The sequence below is a fragment of the Perca flavescens genome, chromosome 4 (genome assembly GCF_004354835.1).
Source record: "Perca flavescens isolate YP-PL-M2 chromosome 4, PFLA_1.0, whole genome shotgun sequence".
NCBI classification, from domain to species: domain Eukaryota; kingdom Metazoa; phylum Chordata; class Actinopteri; order Perciformes; family Percidae; genus Perca; species Perca flavescens.
In genome coordinates, this window is record NC_041334.1 from 15,177,319 (window position 1) to 15,198,802 (window position 21,484).

Below are 21,484 nucleotides of genomic sequence, written 5' to 3' on the forward strand. Positions count from 1 at the left end.
CATCACTGGTGTGGCTGGGTGGATCTGAATACCAACGCATAATCACTGGCTTTACAAAACAGGATGATTCAACCTATTATGTGCACAAAGACAGGCATGGCCTTCCAGAGGCAGCTTGTTCCTCTCCACACCTGTGGTTCAGACACGTTGTGGAATTCAACTAATTGACCCACAAACAAATCTAAATAATACAACTGCTTCTCCGTCTTGCCCATTTAAAAAAAAAAAAAAAAAAAAAAAAAAAAAAGCGTTTCCTCAAGAACAAGAACACAAATTAGTGACATTAATGAATCCTGTGAAAACACAGAAAGACACGGACATCAGCCGATGTTTCTGTCAGCTGCCGGCGCTTAAGTACAGATGTACAGAAGTGCCCTTGCATATAGCAACATTAGAACAGAAAAATAACCCGGTGCTAACTTTGTCCTCAATGTTTCAAGTCATAAGCAGTGTCAGGTTGGAGCTCATGTCCGGGAGGGGAGATAAAAAGTAATGTGATAATGTGATCATCATTGTTCTGGTCAACAACATGCATAAAATCTGACTTTATAAGGTTTGTTTGACAAGATACTTTCCAAAGAATCCATAAATCACACTGTGTGATAGAAAAAAACATTTCAGCAAAAGTAGTAGAATTGCAATACAGCTTGGGCTCCTGTTTGCCTAAGATCAGCTATCAGCAAATATTGCAGCAAGAAATAGAAAAGAGAAGGATCAGTTAGAGAGTAGCTACAAGTGGAAGACAATTGGGGAAAAGTTAACAGATACCTCCTTGTCAACTATAAAGTCATGTATTGCAGAACAAATTAAAGGAATAACCAAAACAAAACCACTAAGTGGTTTTACAAAATTTTGTTAGAAACGATTAAACAAAAATACGGTGAAATTTATTTTGAGTTTCACTTGAAGGACTCTTTCAATGTGACAGAGGAGGCTATTGCTCCATACTTTATTCCTTCTTGTCCTCCTTAAAATCCTAGAACTGCAAAAGAAAAAAGCATGTCACTTCTATAATGCTTTTGTCTAAAACTGTGAAATGGTCTGAAGGTACTCTACAACTTTTGAAACTCCACTGCTACAATTTACACTGCAAAAAAATAATAAATATAGAAGTAGAGGTCTCGTCGTTGTGAATTGAAAAAGCACTCCCTTATTGAAGAATGAGCCACTTTTGTTGCTATTTAAAGCAGCACTGACAAACATTGTAGATAAATATACAACAGATACTTTATGTACAGAGGAGATTTTTTTCCCCGCAGTGGCTTACCAGCTAGACCATGAAAGGAATTCATTTAATAGCTTTTTTTCTTTCCCTTTTAAAAAGGTCAGCAACACAATTAAACCAACTCGCAAACATCTATCCTTGTCCTGAGCGAGACAGATAAATAAAAAGCAAGCCGCAACCGTGCATGTCCAAGGTGCAACTGGTTTGACTGGTTTTCATCAAAAAACTTTTAAATCTCTGTTGCGGTGCAGCTACGTGCATTCCATGCATGCCACACAGGTGTGTTCAGCCTGTTGACAGTGTGTAAGCCTTCTCCACATCAGCCTGACAAGCACTTGTGTCGTCCTCTAGTCCCATAATCCCGAGCTCCTCTCTGGCCTGTCAATAAGCCTGTCACAGTGAACATCCCTGTCAGGGAAACCTGTGTCTGGCTGGATGGGTGAATGGACAGGTGGATGGATAAGTGGATATATTCATCTGTGTCGTGTCGTCCCCGTACTCCCTCAACGCAACAGAAATCCAGTCTATTCACACATCAAATTTTGTTTGAGTAACAAAATTGTTACATGGCTGTAAGTCTGGGACATTGTGTGACAGAGCTTGCCAAACTGACTATTTTTCTGGGATGCATCTTCTTTTAATTTGGCATTCTTTTCCTGTTAATACTACTATCAAAAAATTCAAATGGCAAAGGTCTTCCCAGGGCATCTAACTCCGAAATATAAAAATACATCTATATGCGATACTGGACCGCAAATTGGATTTCTATCAATATAAAAATGCAATTTCCCTCCTCCCTCACAAATCTCTCCACAAGTAAAATGTTTTGTTTTGTGAAAGTGAAAAAAACGCTTGAAAATTAGAACAGATTTGCTCAGTCTTGTAGGGGACATTTGCGTCTCCTGACACATTCAGCATACAAACTGCATTTAAGTGAGCTTGAGATTTTAAATTAATTTTGTCTGCAGAAACACAGACAACAATGGTGTAATTTTAGGAACATTTATGAGAACACTGTCAGACAATAGACAGCGGGACTCCTCAAGCAAGGCTGCGGCTGCTGTGTGGTAATGAGCAGGGAAACAATATGAGTTTTTTAACTAATTCCTTTTTATTAATTGGATATCATATGAAGTGTAAAATACAATGGAGAGGGGAGCCCCTAATTTGTGATTCACTATCACGCAAGATTTCCCTTAATTTAATAAGGTGCAACAATGTAACCCTGATAAATGATTCTATGCATTGTTTAAAATGACAGCACCAAACAAGAAATGATGGGTATGAGCATCCATTCCACCCTACTGAAGGCAGCAAAAAAATATAATTTTCATCATCTTTTTCTTTCCATATTTTAAATTAGAAGCGCCATCTCTGCTGGCCTTCATTAGTCTTCCCAGAGTTAGCCTTTTCCATGTTATTAACTGTTCAAATGTCAACCCGCAGACAGCCACAATCACATTGGCCATAACAAAATGAATATTGCTTATGTCAGACTTTGATGCTAATTTCAAAGTAGGAACACCTATCATCCTATTACCTGGAAATAAACCTCAGCGTGATAGACAGCTGGACCGCCTTTTACTGACTTCCACCTTCACCTCATCCAACCCAACAGCGTTGTGTAAGTGTGCACATGCGAGTGTGTCTTTTTGGATTTGATTATGTTCATGTGTGGGAGAATGCCAATGGCAGGGCTGCTCAGCCAGGTATAAAAACAGCCATCCAGACAGACCGGGGCTCGGGGTCAGAGTCAGCCATGTCAAAACACAAACTGGCTGAGTCTGTAATGAATCAGAGGAGAGATCATGATGCCACACTGCATCATCTGGCCCGAAGCGCCAAAACACAGCCTCAACCCCTGGTGAAAACTAACAAATCTGTTGAATTGGTATACTCTGGTTTCAAAAAGTTCAGCTTTTACAAGAAAAGCATAAAAATGTCAAGTTTTAATAGATCTTTTATAATGTGTTGCATATATGCAGACTTTAATAAAATTACAAATGTATTTATATATCAAAAGTCATTGTTTTTAAGAACAAATGCCAAAAATGTATGCACTCCAGCTTCTCAAATGTGAAGATTTTCTAGTTTTCTTAGTCTTCAATGATAGTAAACTGAATACCTTTAAGTTTTGGACTGTTGGTTGGATAATACAATCAATTTGAAGATATCAACTTGGATTTTAGGAAATTGTTAAGGGGATTTTTTAACTTGTTTTTTGACGTTATATAGACCGAATCAATGAAATTATCCACAGATTAATTGATCAAGAAAAGACCAGTTGATTTATTTTATTTTTTTACTTTCAGGCACCTGAAACTGCATATCAATGTCAATTTATAAAAAAGTTCTTTGTTGGGCACCTGGGTAGCTCACCAAGTAGAGCGCGCACCCATATACAGAGGCTCAGTCCTTGACACAGTGGTCGCAGGTTCAATTCCGATCTGTGGCCCTTTGCTGCATGTCATTCCCCCGCTCTCTCCCCTTTCATATTTAAGCTGTCATAAATAAAAGGCCTAAAATGCCCCAAAAAATCTTTAAAAGGAACACACTGACTTATTGGGAATTTAGCTTATTCACCGTAACCCCCAGAGTAAGACAAGTCGATACATACCCTTCTCATCTCCGTGCGTGCTGTAACGCTGTCTGACGGTTCCAACATTAGCTTAGCCCAGCACAGATCCTGCAGGTAACTGGTTCCAACTAGCCTACTGCTCCGAATTGTGACAAAAGTGACAAAATAACACCAACATGTTCCTATTTACATGTTGTGATTTAGATAGTCTGGCGTGTACAAAAAACAAGGTAACATGAGACACAGCCGTCTTCTAACAGTAAACAAACCGGGAACTATATTCTCAGCCAGGCTTGCTGCGAGCATATCACTCCGCCCAAGTACTATATTCTTCCTCCTGAGAATATAGTTCCCGGTTTGTTTACAGTTAGAAGACGGCTGTAACTCATGTTACGTTGTTTTTTGTACACGCTGTGACTCTATAAATCACAACATGTAAATAGGAACATGTTGGCGTTATTTTGTCACTTATTCGGAGCAGTAGGATTACTGGAACCATTACCTGCATGTTCTGTGCTGGCCTGATGCCGCTGGAGCCGTCAGACAGCGTTACAGCACACACGGAGATGAGAAGGGTATGTATCGACTTGTCTAACTCTGGGGGTTACGGTGAATAAGCTAAATTCCCAATAAGTCGGCATGTTCCTTTAAAAAAAAGGTTCTTTGTTGGCTTTAAAGTGAGTTCAGATCTCCAAAGGAATACGTAGTTATGTGAGACAACTTAACTCCCGACTAAATTCTTCTGCAACACAACAGGCCTCAACTTGTACAAACGGCACGGGGTGGGACAAAAGAAAGGAAACAGACGGAGTTGACAGATCTGTATCAAAATTTCAGAGGTAAAACCACAATTTGTGAACGCACCACTGGCTATGTGAATGAAATTGCAGACAAAGACTAAAGTGCAACAGAGCAGAGGACAGCCAGTGCTTAAACAATGGAAGCAAAGCTGACGAGGAGAGAGTGTTCGATTGTTGAATTTTATTGGCCGCTTTGGCAGCTCAGACAGGATAAAAGCTCGTCAGCAACACCTGCTTAAGTACAAGCACACGGACACGTCTTTAAATTTAGTAACACTGACATGTATTGTCTGCACCCTTGCTGGATGCATATACACGCAACAGACATTTGATATTTTATTACAATTGCAGCAACCTCCAGTTTATTTGAAACGCGGATGAATCAAAACAGAAACAAACCTGACACTCTCCCGTAATGTAAGCAGCAGCAGTCAGGTGTCAAACTGGAGTTTAATTGACGACTGCTGGTTGATGTCGACGTCTCGCTTTTAATCTACACTTTGAAAACTTTTCAAAGGCTTATTTTAAGGGTTTTACCTGAGAAACCAACTTTTGTTGCTTGCTTTTATGTTGCATCTAGTAACAAATACATACTGCTGTTCTTTTTTCAAACCTGTTTTAATGGATTATGGGAATTTGTTTGCATCAGCTCAGATCCTGTAGATGTCAGCTGCTGTTTATCTTGGGGCTTTAAAAAAAAAAAAAAAAAAAAAAAAAACCTTGACTCATCATTGTACCTTGCATGCTGAGGCCGGTCTGCTCCTCTGGACTTAGTCACTGCTATATCATTATTTATAAAGGCCACTTTGGGAAAGCTTCCTTCATATTTATGAGTCTGAATTAGTCAGAAATGTGGAGCTCGAGATAGTTTGAGTCCCAGGATTCATTGTTGCTGACTGTCTTTAAAGCTTAAACACAGTAAGAACGCCTTCATGATCCCCAGAGAACATGGTCAGGACTGTTGCATCAAATGAAGATTTGTATTAGAGATGGTTTGCTTTTAATGAAGTTCTGCCACATCTGTAACTCTCTCTCCACCCACAGTTTGCACGTTATGCTGTAATGCATTTTACACTTTCAAAATCTTATGAGAAATAAGTGTTCGGAGCAGAATTGTCATGGCGTCATTAAACAACTTCACAAAGGACGCTTGTCTTTCAAATCACTGAGAATAAATTCTAATCAAGAAAGCTCACCATCATAATGAACGAATAAAGAATGAATGCATTACACATAAGAAATGAATCGCAGTTTAACATTGCATTTTAGATAGACTGCAGGGAATTGACCTCAACCCTAAAAAACGCAATCAAAGAGCATCACAGCAAGGTTGCATAAATTCACCTTCTTAGGGATTAGAAATGGTGTTTTCATTTTCATTACAAGAATAGGCAACCCCCAAAACAATTACAAAAACAACATCCTAGAAATAGGTCTTTAAACCAATTCCGCTACTTAACACTCTTAATACTTACTCATACATAAGAGTGCATTTCTATTTCATCACTACATAAATTAAAAAGGTCACATATGCTCATTTCCCGGTTCATACTTGTAATTTTGGGTTTCTACTGGAACATGTTTACATGCTTTAATTTTCAAAAAACATTATTTTTCTCATACTGTCTGTCTGAATAGACATGTATTCACCCCGTCTGAAATGCACACCCCTTGAAAAATCCCAGTCTGCTCTGTTTGGTCAGTGTTTCCGGGTCTTCCGCATCTATACTCTCGGCGTCTCTGCACTGCTATGCGGCCGCGGAATGACTGTAACTGGCACTGTAACGGCACTTTCTACCTATATATAGTATAGTTTGACATCAGTACCGAACATAAGTCTTGCTCATTTAAAGGCATCGTTTCTGATACTTTCATAGTATTTATATAGCACCTCAACCTGCTTTATAATCAAAAGAAATGGAAATCTTACTTTTACAATATGGGACCTTTAACAATTTTACAATGGCACATAAAAGAAATGTAAGCTAATCCACTACAAGAAAATTTATATTGCTAGCATCAGTATAAGATCAGTAATTAGCAGACAGCAATGACATGGCCCACAAGATCTGTGAGAGAGCAATAAAACAACCTGCTACCAACCTCGTAATGTTAGCTAACTGGTGTTGCCAAGCAAACAAACACTGATGGAACAAATCCAAGACATCAACTCACAACATGTGTATTAGCAAGTGCAGCGAATATGTTTAATTTGATAAAGTGAAGCAGTAATTCCCGGCATCTGCACTCTCAAGGGAATGAACCCTTTGGGAAGAGACGCTGTGGTTCCGAGCTGTCAACACCAGGACAGGAGACGCCTGCTTCCAGATTTAAGTGTTTGAGGCCCAAACACGTTTATTTGCCTCAAAAAAGCCATCCCGAAGACATGATCGGACTATTGGCAAGTGAGTTTGCTCGTCGTGAAATGCTACACGAGCAGCAGCAGTAGCAGGTGTTGCAGTATTACAGCAGAGTTAGCAAGTGAGCAGATCAGAGTAGGCAGAACATTGTTAGCTTAAATATAGTCTGTTTTATTGTAAAGGCTGCTTGGCATACATGTTCCAGCTGGTACAGTGCGTCCCTTTATGACTTATATTAGTCGTGGGGCAGGGGGAAATTTACTGTTTAACAATCTTCAATATAAAGCAATCAAACTAATCAATCTTTTGTGGTAATCGACTAGTTATTACAAATCTGACAGTGAGCCAGCACCAGCTGCGACCACTCAGCTCTGGTTGCTACTCTTCCAAACTGCAGGGAAGTCATATTTTGGTGGCCACAGGGGCAAAGAAACATATGGATGTGATGTTAATCAGCATGAGCCACTCATACAAACACACTGCTTCACTCTCTGTACTATGAGCAAAGTTAACATTATGGATCATCGGCTATTGCAATTCTCACACTGAAAATATAGACCATTGCCAAACCCTACTGCATGGGTGAGTTATGGGAAATGTGGTTTGATGATAGACGACAACTACTGTCAACTTTAGGACTTGATAACATAATTGATATACAACCCAGACAGATAGATGGCTAGGATAGATTCTATGTCACAAAGGCTTCAAAGCTGTTAACACCACACAGCCCTGGTGATAGTACCGTTACAATACAATGCAGTGGAATGCCAGCACAACTGTATATTACACAACAGAGTTAACCACAGCTGTTAACAACCATAGCTCGTCCATCTGTCCGTTCCCTGATGCCCTCCCTTCATCGGTCAGGATGACTGTGTGGAGCCGTCTGTAATCAGATTAGGCAATGACTGGGTGACTGGGGCTCCTGCATCCACCAATCACGCCATCCCACTGTTAGTAACATCTGCGTCATGTGGAGAACTATGTGCATGCTGTGAAAGAGACAGATTAATGTGTGTGTGAGTGTGTGTAAGAGAGTTAGCATTACAGCTCTCTATTAGTACACTACTAGGTCCTGTGTTGTCGTGAACAGCTTGTGTTTTTGGTGTCACCTTCATAATTAAGGAGACATGTTCAAGATGTGATCACACACACACACACACACACACACACACACACACACACACACACACACACACACACACACACACACACACACACACACACACACACACACACACACACACACACACACACACACACACACACACACACACACACACACACACACACACACACACACACACACACACACACACACACACCTAGTCTGGATTAACAGAAGTACATTTCCAGGATAATGGCCTGACATCTGAAGTCCCTCACGTTCCGCTCTCTTTGTGTTGCCGGTCTCAAACGCTGTTCTCTTTGGGTAACAAATGAGGAAAGTGGCAGTTGGTCAAGGCCACACCTCCACCCTCCACCACCTCCCCCCCCCTCTCCTCCTCAATAGCATTTAAAACAGACACATAAATGGCACATCCTAAGGAAAGCTCTAGTGGCTGTAATTCTGCACCAAGGCTGAATTTCAGGAAAGAGACTTCAGATACAGTATTAGGGGACCACTAAGGTCTATATAAAAGCATCCAAAGAGCACCATGTCATGGGACCTTTAATCATGGGACCTTTAACCATGTATCCAGATAATTTAAATAGCTCACATTACTGTATTGTGTGAACAGTTAACTTCATTTAATATTGTATGTGGAGTTTTCTTTTGTAGGGTGCAAATGTTCCACCAAAACAAGTTTTTTTTTTTTCCCGGAACCATTTTCCAGAGCCACCGTCCTTGCGTCGGGAGCTTAGCGCCACCCAAGACGATTGTGATTGGTTTAAAGAAATGCAAACAAGCCAGAGTGTTTTTTTTTCCACCAATCCCAGAATGTACACTAAGTGTGGTGCAGCCAGACCTTACTCAACAGTGCTGTGGCAATAGGTCTGGCAATGGGATACCATCTCCTGCACTGCAACAGGAAACCAAGCAACAAGAGGGCTAGGCAATATATGATATGAAATATAAAATAGTTATTAGGTTCATAATACCATCTTTCATCATTATATTATACACATGCAGGCAATAACGATAATTTGTGGTGATAACCATATGAGGAAATTATATATTTTAATAAAAGCTGCAGTATCAAACAGTGTTATTACAAGGAAGGCTTAAATAAAACATCACATGGTGCATTTTTAAAAGAAAAAGGAAAATATCATTAAATGCTGTTATACACTGGAAATTAAGAAAATATCATCATATTCTATCACCCAGCCTAACCCAAATAGGAAAGTGCAAATTACAGAGAAGAGAAGAGATGGTCATCTAGAATACCTCTAGCAAAGCCTCTACACCGTGCCCCTAGCTTCAGTGTCATTTATCATTGTGTCATTACTGAATCAGAATCTAACAGCCTCACTTTCTGGGGCAGTATGTTACATGGGAAGCGGCGTAAAGTCAAAGTCGAACAGAATGCACTTAGATTATCTCCCTCTTGACAAAGAACCACAAGAGAGGGCGCATCCTGATGCTGAGATAACCCAGAGACACAGAGCTCATCTTGCTGTGCAGCCTCTGGGAGCAGACACATGCACCCCTCACCTGGTAAAGGGCTCTAAAGCCTCTGCCATCCCGCCTGCCACAGCCTGGCCTGATCCATCCTGCCTCGACCCTAATGTCTCATTGGCATTCAGTTACACGCCTGCCGCAAGCGGCGAATGGAAAGCTTGGCGCTAGCTCACCGCAATTGAGATTCTACAAAGCCAGCCATTCCCCTGCTGCCACAAGCACACAGAGAATCAGACAGCCAAGGAATAATAAAAGAGCTGCGGAAGGGATGAGCGTAATGACCAGCCACACAGGCAAGAAACAGAGACAGGGAAAAAGGTTTCGGTGTAAAATTTGAAAGCTCTACTATTCACGATGTTTATGAGGGCAGCACCTTGGTTCACTGTTCGCACTTCAATATCAGCTAATGAAAATGATATACTTCAAGTGGCCAAATCACCACTGCACATGCATAATCGCACTGGCCCCAGTAACCCCCTCCATCCCAACCGTTGTCATCAGCAAAACGACACCGTGACCACTTCATGATGAGCTGTATTACTGGCAAGCCTCCCATCATGAACCACAGAGAGGCAGCCCCCTTAACACCCCCCCCACAACATCACCCTAGCGCCCTTGCCTGTTTATGTCTGCCTATCAACATCTCCCCAGAATCCTAAGCTGCTTGCTAATCAACCTTTGAAAGAGCAGACTAATTCAGATGTCAAGGCCCATTACCTGTGAGCTGTCTAGAGGTGACCTGAGCCCCTAGCTTCACAGTGATCAACACCAGTTGGAGGATAATGCACATCTGGATAATAGGAACGTGGGGAGTGACACGCTGGCCCGAATGTGAACACAGCTGATGGGGGGGGGGACTGTGGCGGGAAGGGACTGTAGCGTGTAGCAATTATCGTTGCATAAAGATAACGTCCTTCATGACGGTGCCGGGTCAGTCAGCCGCCATATGGCTGCGGTGCCTCTGGTCAAATAAACAAGGATCTCAGACCGAGGAGTGACTCTTCACCAGCCGTCCGCTCCAATGACAGACACGATGCTCAACCAAAAGACAACCCACAAAGCAACTCCCCCACCCAATTCACATATACATGATGTGACTGATGCACTCTAAAATAAGACAGCAGGAAAAGAGTAGGAGAAAAAACAAAAAAGAAGAAATATCACATTACCGATAAACACTCGTAATTCCAGATTGTAGCTATATCACATATAAACATCTTTTGTGGATTTTTGAGCTCCTGTTATGATCGTATTTTGCCGATTACATATTTAGGGGTTTCTGTCGATTCCAGGGGATAAAGCGATAAAGACTAAATCTATTTTTATCATACTACTAACTACAGGGGTTGTATGCTTAGTATTTGGATGTATGACCCTATTGTAGATATACAATACATTTAGAAAAGATTGATGAATGACAAATTTCTATCACAGGAAGAAATGATGGCAGATATCTCCAAGCCATAGTTATGGGCATATATGAGCAGAGAAAAGCAGAGTTCTCTATTTGCCCTTATTAGTGGGTAATAAGGGCAAATAGGATGCAGGTGAAAGCAAAACTAACCAGTTTCTATAGCCATTACTCCTCTTCTATTCAGTAAGCAACAACTGCCAATTTGCCTCCACTGCTAGAGCCCTATATATACTAAAAATAGAATAAATAATTTTATGACCACATAATACATACACATTTACTGGGACAGGATTAGAATTTGTCACTATATAACAATATGAGGCATTTAAAAACAGAAACACAGCATTCAATTGGAACAGTGACTGAAGGCACAGAGTAACTGAAATCCCCCAGAACCTCCCACTGATAAAAAAAAAAAAATATTCAAAATACTGTAAACATCCAAATGCTATTTGGCCAATGCTACTGTAATTCAAATTTCCATAATAGGCCATGTATGCAATTTGAGAGAATTAATTCTCCCATGATGAAGATTCAACACACACACACCATAATAGGCCACACACACTAGACACACACACACACACACACACACACACACACACACACACACACACACACACACACACACACACACACACACACACACACACACACACACACACACACACACACACACACACACACACACACACACACACACACACACACTTCCTGGGTATGTGATCACAGTAATATGCCATGACCAGACACCTCGCAATTTCCAGTTATAGAACCTGGCTAATTTCGTTTTTCTTTTTTTATATGCTAAAAAAGAAAAAAACATAGTTCCATAGGTGGCCTTAGGACAAATTATTCAGTTCCGCGAATATAAACAGGGTATGGAAGATAAACCCATTTATGCTCAGTGTTACCACCCTTTTTTCTTGTTTGTTAGCAGAATTCAGCAGTGACATACTGAGATGATTATAGAAGACATGGTGTATGACAAAAAGAAGTTAATGCTTATCAGAAAATTCAATTCATAGCCTCGTAAGATGATTCTTTGAAATGTGCTAAAATCAACTAGAAATCATGGTTTGCCAGCTGTTCGACCCACCTCTATTTCACTGAATATAAGCCTAATGGATATTCCATGAAGCAAAACTGCACATACATTTCACATCTACAAGGCAAACATCATGAAACACACTTATAATCAGTTTCAAAATGTAGGGTTCCAACTCCAAACCGTCTCACCGTCAAGCATGCTTTACATTGCGATCGTTGCAGGTGCTGCTGAAGTGTGCGAGAAGAGCAGCGCCAATTTGATTAAAGTGGAAATATTAAGAGTGTGCTGGGGAGCAGGAGTCATGCTATGCTTTTTCACTGTAGCCTACCGCTTTACTCTAATATCACCAGTTATCACGCACATGCACACACAGACACATGCACATTAGTGGAGTATCTAGTAGAGATGAATTATTGAGGACATGGAGTAGGGTTGGCAGCAAATTCACGCTCGTTTGTTTTGTAGTCATATTGTGCCTCCCCCCAAACCCTACAAACACACTGTGGGGCATGAGAGAGTGGGCTCTCAACTACGGGATGTTGGCAGCTGTTCTCTGCTTTAGCGTTATGGGAAACTGGTGCAGTATTGCACTGCAAAAAAAAAAAAAAGTAATTAATGCTGGTATGGAGTTTTGATATCTTACTCTGCTAAAAAACAAGAGTTAAGGGTTGTTTCTGATGCAGATCAACATATGTCATGAAATTCAATAAATTAAATTGACTCCTTCAACTTAGCTAATCATAATATGTTGAAAACTGTTTCACAACAGTTTTAATTTAGGTTACGTGTCAGATGGACATTTTACACAGTGTACTTTTAGATCTGTGTGTGTGTGTGTGTGTGTGTGTGTGTGTGTGTGTGTGTGTGTGGCAAGGCAGCAGCACTGACAGCTGCCTCAGGCACATATGGGAGATGCTTGATGGGAGTCACAGAGGACAAACAAGCTGTATATCAACAAAGTGCTTTGTAGGATGATATAGCGAAAGGCCAAACGGACACAAAAAGCATGGAGTGGTTACAAAGAAAAAAAGAAAAAGGACGGAAAAATAGACATATCCTCATTTCCACCCATTAGAATTTATTAAGTACTTTTATGTCTTTAAGGCATTTGAAGGCCTATTATGACAAAGATTTCAAATTGTATTTGGTTAAGCCAGGGCCTCACACTTTTCTGCACGATAAAAATGTAATCAAAATGCATCACAGTCATCACAAGAATAAGGATTCAATAGATGATCTACATGTAAATCACCCTCATAGCGTTATATCTTTCTGATACAAAGTGAAAAGGGAGAGGAGCGTGCAGAGAGACAGCAATACGAGTTAGCGAGACATTAATGAGGCGAGGTTAGAGGGCTGAGAATATTCAGCGACGGAACGACACTTGTGCTAATTGTCATACTCTGGTGCCGTGGCAACCGTCTTGCATTTCCAGTTTTGACAGTCTTGCTCAAGTGTCCCTGTGCAGCACTAACAAACCCCCGACGCTGGCTGATGAGCATGGTGACATTACATGCCAGTGGCCTGGTGGTGTTAACAAAACAGGAGGGCTCGTGATCAAGTGCCTGCTGCTGTGCTTCTCATCTCAAACACTGGTAGGTGTTAAGCGTCACAAGCTTTTAAGTAGTAGTTTCCGACCTTATTTGTTTTCGTTTCCAGGTCGCTTTGCAGAAACATAAAACTTGCTCGAGTTAACTAACCCATCAGTGTTAAAATCAGGCCTGCTTTTATTTCCGTCAATGTTACGTTACGTCATTGTGCAGCAGTGCAGTTGTGAGTGAAAAATCCATGAGTTATTGCCACACAATGATAACTATGACAACAATTCAAGCACACATGGTATCTACATAAATGAAGGTTTCTGCTGGGCGATTTTCATTATTGTAGTGAAATGAAAACAGTGCCGGCCTGGAAGGTAGAAAAAAAATAAATAAATAAATACATTGAGCAATCTACACTACAGGGTGCTTTAGAAAATGGTCAGCTGTAATATAGAGTATACACTCACCTAAAGGATTATTAGGAACACATGTAAGATTTCTCGTTAATGTAATTATCTAATCAACCACATGACAGCTGCTTCAACGCATTTAGAGGTGTCGTCCAGGTCTAGACAATCTCCTGAACTCCAAAAATGAATGTCAGAATGGGAACGAAAGGTGATCTAAGCAACTTTGAGCGTGGCATGGCTGTTGTTGCCAGACAGGCTGGTTTGAGTATTTCACAATATGCTGTGTTACTGGGATTTTCACGCACAACCATTTCTAGGGTTTACAAAAAATGGTCTGAAAAAGGAAAAACATCCAGTATGCTGCAGTCCTAGGGGGTGAAAATGTCTTGTTGATGCTAGACGTCAGAGGAGAATGGGCCGACTGATTCCAGCGGATAGAAGATCAACTTTGACTCAAGTAACCACTCGTTATAACCGAGGTATGCAGCAAAGCATTTGTGAAGCCACAACACGCACAACGTTGAGGCGGATGGGCTACACCAGCAGAAGACCCCACCGGGTACCACTCATCTCAACTAAAAATAGGAAAATGAGGCTACAATTTGCACAAGCTCACCAAAATTGGACAGCTGTAGACTGGAAAAATGTTGCCTAGTCTGAGGAGTCTCGATTTCTGTTGAGACATTTAGATGGTAGAGTCAGAATTTGGCGTAAACAGAATGAGAACATGTACCGTCATGCCTTGTTACCACTGTGCAGGCTGGTGGTGTAATGGTGTGGGGAATGTTTTCTTGGTACACTTTAGGCCCCTTAGTATCAATTGGGCATCGTTTAAATGCCACAGCCTACCTGAGCATTGTTTCTGACCATGTCCATCCCTTTATGACCACCATGTACCCATCCTCTGATGGCTACTTCCAGCAGGATAATGCACCATGTCACAAAGCTCGAATCATTTCAAATTGGTTTCTTGAACATGACAAAGAGTTCACTGTACTGAAATGGGCCCCACAGTCACCAGATCTCAACCCAATAGAACATCTTTGGGATGTGGTGGAACGGGAACTTCGTGCCCTGGATGTGCATCCCACAAATCTCCATCAACTGCATGATGCTATCCTATCAATATGGGCCAACATTTCTAAAGAATGCTTCCAGCACCTTCTTGAATAAATGCCACGAAGAATTAAGGCAGTTTTGAAGGCGAAAGGGGGTCAAACACGGTATTAGTAGGGTGTTCCTAATAATCCTTTTAGGTGAGTGTACATATTAATGTAATGTTAATGCAGTTAATGGGCTGAAACACCAGTATTTTTAAGCTCTTCCATATACAGTAGCTGTGGCGTTTCAATAAATACAGCAGCAGAGGAGTGCCTGATGCAATACTCTGCTTATATTTCATATAGGTGTCTAGTAGAGGTTAGCCAAGTTTCATCTTTACATTGTAAATTATTAATGAGGCACATGAGAGTTCACTACCACCCACAGTTTATTGTGTGTACATCCTTTTATCTGCGTGTCAATTTCTTCATTCAGCCTTTAATTTGCTAGTTGGCACCAATGAGATTAAGAATGGTTGTTTTTTTTCTAAGGGGATGCCTGGCCAAGAAAGCATTATTAAGACAGAAAGAAGAAAAACATACAGTAACATGCATACGAGGCAACTATTACAGCAATTAAAATCACAGAGGCGCAAAAGTAGCTACATATGCATCAAACGGGCAATAATCCAATAGCAGAGCAGCAGCAATCAGCACCCAAGCCTAAACAGATCTTAGCAAAACAAAACCTAGCAAACGTCGTATTGAATCTGCATTAAAAAACACACACACTCATAATCGCTTTAAACTCACAAAAAAAAAAATATCTTTCAGCCTTAAATTAATTTGTTATGAGTTCCATGCCAAAAGGAGCGGTGTACATGACTGCTCTCCTGTTCCATTCAGCCGATTGTCAGAAACATCTTTTAAGGCGAGAACAGATGTCTCTAGTTATTTGACCAGGCTCCCTGAGCTGCTGTATTCCCACTCTCACTCTCACTCCCCGTTTTTTCCGCAGCCGACTACAAATCTCTTCGCAGTGACAAAGCATCGCCTGTCAAGAGGATGAATCCATTGAGAGGCACTTCCTGATATGAGAGGTGCAGTAACGTGATTAACCCTCACACACTATTGCCGTTTGATACGGGGGCTTAGGCGCTCATGTCACTCTGTATTCTTTATTGGCATCATCAGCAGGTATTAGAAAATATGATAACGTGTTAGCGGAAGCAAGCAACTCAAAATCTATTTGCAGAATCCGCTGCTGCTTTACACAAACTCACTTATGCAATTTGACTTAAGAATTCAAAGGGTAATTAAGAACCTGCCTCTGAAACTCAGTAGCTTGAAGAAACAGATGAATTATGCCATTCTGCAGACTTAATGTGTTCTCATTATCAAACCAACAATTATCAATCATTAAAATCAATGAAGATAAAATGACTGTCATCTTCCAATAAATAAATGCTGTTATTTCCACACCCCGAAGGTGTTTGAGTATTTCAATTAATTACCATCTGAATTAAACATACCTGCAATCTGGTGACTGCCGTTACATTTCATTCATTTTAAAGAGAGGGCTTGTCATGGGTTTCATACATTCAGCCAGCTAAGATCAATCTTCAAAAAGACAAAAGAAAGCTTGCTTCACAGGCTCCACTGTGCACGGATGATTAATTTGATGTCAGTCATCATGCATTCAGCGGCATATAAATGGCTACAGGTTGTAATATGTATGTTTTGATGGCACAGTGATTGAATCTGCAAACATAGCCTATATAGGCGGCACGGCAGTAAATAACAGCGGAATAAGAATTCTGGGATGCCATTCATGAACCTTTTCATCAGGCATCTTTCCGATCCTTAGCTGAGGGTAGCGGCAGAAATAGATTCCTGTAGCAAGCACAGAGCTACAGAGCTTTTAATAGAGGCGTCTCTCAGCTTAATCAAAGATACCCAAGAAATGAGCACATTCACCTCACGGTATATTGTGAAGTCTTGGTGTAGGCCCGGCTGTGAACTTTTTTGAAATGTGAACATTTCAAACAGTATGTATGATGTGAGGATGTATGCATGTGAGAGAAGCCTCTTGGCACTCCCGAGAGAATATATGATGCGCCAGAAGCAGCAGAAAAGTAAGTCAAGTGCTGTGTGCAACTCTTTCAGCTTACATTCTTTTCGATCAATGGCTGAGATAGATAATAGCCTCCATAGAGACTTGAATCTCTTGCATGCTGTCTCTCTCTATCCACGCCTCAAATCCCCATTTCTGCTTTTGCAACTCTGCACACACTCTTCTACCTCTTCCCTCCTCGCTCCGCCCCAGCTGTCAGCAGCAGGAGCAGGAGCAGCACGGGAAGCACACCAGTTCCAGAGGGCAAGGCAAGCAGAGCACAAGAGGATCTTGGGATGAGCACAGGGGGATATGGGGGGGGGGGGGGGGACATCTGGTATAGACCCAGATAGCCTGTCCATCGCTGCCGGGCCGCCGCCATGTCATCGCAGATTCCCGGGCTTCCCGGTGACAGCTGATCCTCCATGGAGAAAATCCAATGGCAAACTCAAATTATGGAGGAGGTGTGAATTAAACATGAGGCTACCAGGCAGGAATGTATACAACACAGCGCAGACATACACACATGCACAATATGGAATCATACAATTTAACAACCCCATCTGTATACTGATGCCAGGGGGGCATTTGTGAGGCCTTTTTGCAAACAGAACATTGAAGAGCCGATCCACGCTGGGCGTAACATTAGATATACTGAAACTGAATATGGGCCAGACAGGTTAGAGTGACAGTGAAGAAATGGGTGATGAGGAATTTTGCCATCTATTACTTCCCTGTGAGCTTTAAGGAAAAAAAAAAAAAAAAAAGAGCCTCGCGTAGGAGTAAAGCCTGAAGCTAAAGGCAGAGCCGATTTTCTCCCCATCTCTCTTTATGCCTGCCTCTGTCTCTCTCTCCCTCTGTTTCTTTGTCTCTCTCTCTCTCTCTCTGGTTTCTCCATGCCCTTTATTAATCATCCTTGGTTAGTGGGGCAGAGAGCGTGGTGTTAGGAGCTCTGGGGAGTCTCTCTCTCTCTCTGCTTATAAAAAAACTCCTAGGAAGGACTACATACGCATGACCACAGACACACACCATAAGTAGGCATGTGCACACATACAGCTGATCTTCAGGGATCCTGGCCTGAGATCCTGGGACTCAGCTGCTGCTGCTGCTGCTGCTGCTGCTGCTGATGATGATGATGATGATGATGTAACCTTGTGAACAGTCTCAGTTGTGGTTTCAACATTCCAGCTCCAGCATACAAGCAAAGTAAGGGCTATTTCCCTTCCCGGCATACCCACAACTGTATCGCCAGAGCCAGTGAAACCCTTCACCTGAGGACCTCAGCTTGGGCCAGAACCTGTACAGTACGACAGCAGCAGCAGCCACAGCATCACCAAGCCATTAGAGCTCATTATCAGTGTTTGGATGTTGCAGCCAGCATCCTTGGAGAGGTGGATATGGAATGATAGGACAGGGTACAACACCGCTAACTCTGGCTTCTGTGGCCAATGGGCAGCAGAGTAGCCTGAATAATGAAAGAAGTAATTAGGCCTGATTTCTATGCATGTGCACTTAGCCTAGAAAACCCCAACTGGGCTACATGCCATTATTACGATTATCACGATTCGATCTCCTTGAGAAAGTAGTGAGAGAATTGACCAGTTAGGTGTTAAAGGACAGGAGTCATTTAACAGTCTGACAGTCTGGGATGTCATTTGGGATGTAGTGTACAGGGATGGAGTGGCGGGTTTAGTCAACTTTAGCTGACATGTGTACATTCATATCGGCCTATCTCAGGGAGACATATAGTCCTATTGCAAGTTATATGAGGAGGGACTCTGTGGAAATGAAATGAATCTTTTTGAATATTATTTTTAAGGATGTTTGTCTTGAGATGATCACAGACTGGCAGTAATAGGTGCCAATGTTTTTACATTACTGGCTGTGTATAATCACTATGTGAGTTGTTGTGTTTGGTGGATGCCACATTATAACAAAACGTTCATACTACAAACATACAATAGGTCGGATGACACAGCGATGGCAGCCAGGGATGGAGGGGGGGGAACACACGCACCTGGTTTCACCGTCTTCAAGCGAATCGGCTCTCGAAAGTGGCGTATGACAGCCAGGGTGTCACGGTTTGTAAGTCCACTCACGGGCGTCCCGTTCACCTCCAGCAAGACGTCGCCGTAGTAGGGCAGCTTCCCGACGTGGCACACCAGCACGTCCAGCTTCATCTGGCCCAGGTGGGGGAACTGTCCCAGCTCTGCTCCCCCTAGGACCTCCACCATGGAGCCAAAGTCCCCCAGGCTCCCCCATGACACCGCGCACTCCACCACTTTACTGGACCAGTGTTTCTTCTTCTTCAGTGTTCTGGACATGGTTACTCCCTTGTTTTTTTTGTGTTTTTTTTTTTTTTGAACAACTAACGATCGAACTGGTTACAGTCGCTTCGCCTTGCTGTTGTTAAACGGACGCGAAGTGAAGCGGCCTAATAAACCCTCCTGAGTTATTCTCCCGACATGCTGCTGGGGATTTCATCTTCCCGACATTTAGGAAGGCTGGTTGTGAGGTTTGTTATTCAGCGGGGTTAATGCTCCGGTGTGCGCACACGGTCTGCCTGGCTGGCAAATAATTCCAAGTGCTCCTTGTGCGTAAAACAGGAGAGTTGATAGCGGCGAGATGGTTTCAAAAAAAAAAAAAAGAACCCAATTCAGGTCTCGTGCTCTCACACAGCTACTCTGGAACCGCGTCCGCGCTTTGGTTCGTCACCGGAGTAGCCTCGATCCAGACGTCAAAGTAGTCCGAACCAACTGTAAACAGAGAGTGTTTTCGCTCACTCGGCGGTAGATTGTGGAGTGTCTGTCGCTGAAATGCAGTGTGCGTCAACGAGAAATCCCTCAGACCTGTGGGCAGGCGATCACCGGTTTGAGATCCAGCCCATGGTGACTGAGCTGAGCGACATCTGCGAGCGTTGGTCGGCTACAGGTTTGAACACACCTGGCACCGCCACGAGAGCCGTTGCCAAGCTCCGAAACGCCCCTTTTTACGCTCAGCAGCAGCAGCGTTCTGTAGACGCGCACGCTGGCTCCATCCTCCGGCGTGCTGTGGTAGCCTACTACTAAAATGACAAACGACAAGATTCAAGATTCAAAATCCTTTATTAATCCCACAACGGGGAAATTCACACTGTTGCAGCAACAAGGGATATAGGGAGGGTGGGGGGGGTATTAAGAAAAACAAACAACAAGTCAAATGTGTTTACAGTTTTGAACAGTCACATAAACAAAAACAACAAAACCCAGACTGTATGAGTCCAGTAATGTTAACTCTGACTTGTCATTTTTTAGTCCCTGTCTAATATATATATATATAACAACCATGCCATTCTGTATTTTGTATTTTGTTAATATCAGGCAGAATGAGTGCAACATAGAAGACTAACTAAAAATACACGGCGCATGTAATCCTAATATTAAGCGTGCAGAACCAATTACACCTTATTAAGACTCTTGATTTGTACAGAGTGAGGGAAGTATTCTTGGGGAGGACGTTCCGGATGATCGTAGTAAGTGTCTCCACGGCGACACCTACTGACACAATCAGAGAGCTCCAAACCATTGACTGCTCTTGTTCATCTCTCTCTCTCTCTCTCTCTCTCTCTCTCTCTCTCTCTCTCTCTCTCTCTCTCTCTCTCCCTCCCTGAGGTCTTTGGTTATTCGCATACCTTCATACCATCTCGCTTAACTGCATTCAACTGTATTCATCCATGCGTGGCCTATAAGGAGGATGCTATAATCGTTAATTGTCACTAGAATGGCATTTATGGCTTTGTTTTCCAATTGTTTATGCATAAAAATGCTTAGAGTAGCCTTAGTACTGTGTTTATTGATGCATTCTTATGTATGTAGGTCTAGTGCACGGAATTCTTACCCTTTATTCAAGGGGAAACTCCCACCTACATGCAAAGCCTACACGTCATGGCCTGAGAGAGCACAGGTTTTGCACGAGCTCATACATTTACATAAAGGTATGTGTGTTGGTGTCAAACTATGAATTATGACAGCTCATTTGTCCTTGTGCAATGTTGGTTGTTTCGTGATAAATGTCACTGGAGCTGGATGAAGAATTCAAGATGATGCAAAAAATAATTGAAGCGGTGTTTTAAGTGTAGCTTTGGAAGTTAATTAAGATTTGTAAATGTCACTTAACCTCTGGAGATTACTAGTTGTGTTTCACAGCATGCTTAAAATGATACCCAGTTTGTTTTCGCCAAAACGTCTCCCAATACAACATGATGGTTTTTCACAATTTGGGCACGTTGACTCACAGGACATTCGTATGTCAGCTCCACGTAGTCGAGTTCATTAACTTTGTAAC

At 42.0% G+C, this 21,484-nt stretch overlaps 1 protein-coding gene across 1 annotated transcript in view; it reads right to left on the reverse strand.

The window, feature by feature from the left end:
• The window catches only part of magi3b (membrane associated guanylate kinase, WW and PDZ domain containing 3b), a 143,607-nt gene extending 123,503 nt beyond the window's left edge, over positions 1-20,104 (reverse strand). The window contains exon 1 of the mRNA XM_028576167.1: positions 19,179-20,104. Coding sequence (XP_028431968.1) covers positions 19,179-19,485 — 307 coding nt within the window. The 5' untranslated portion in view covers positions 19,486-20,104. The remainder of the gene's footprint in view (positions 1-19,178) is intronic.
• Positions 20,105-21,484: the final 1,380 nt, after the last annotated feature.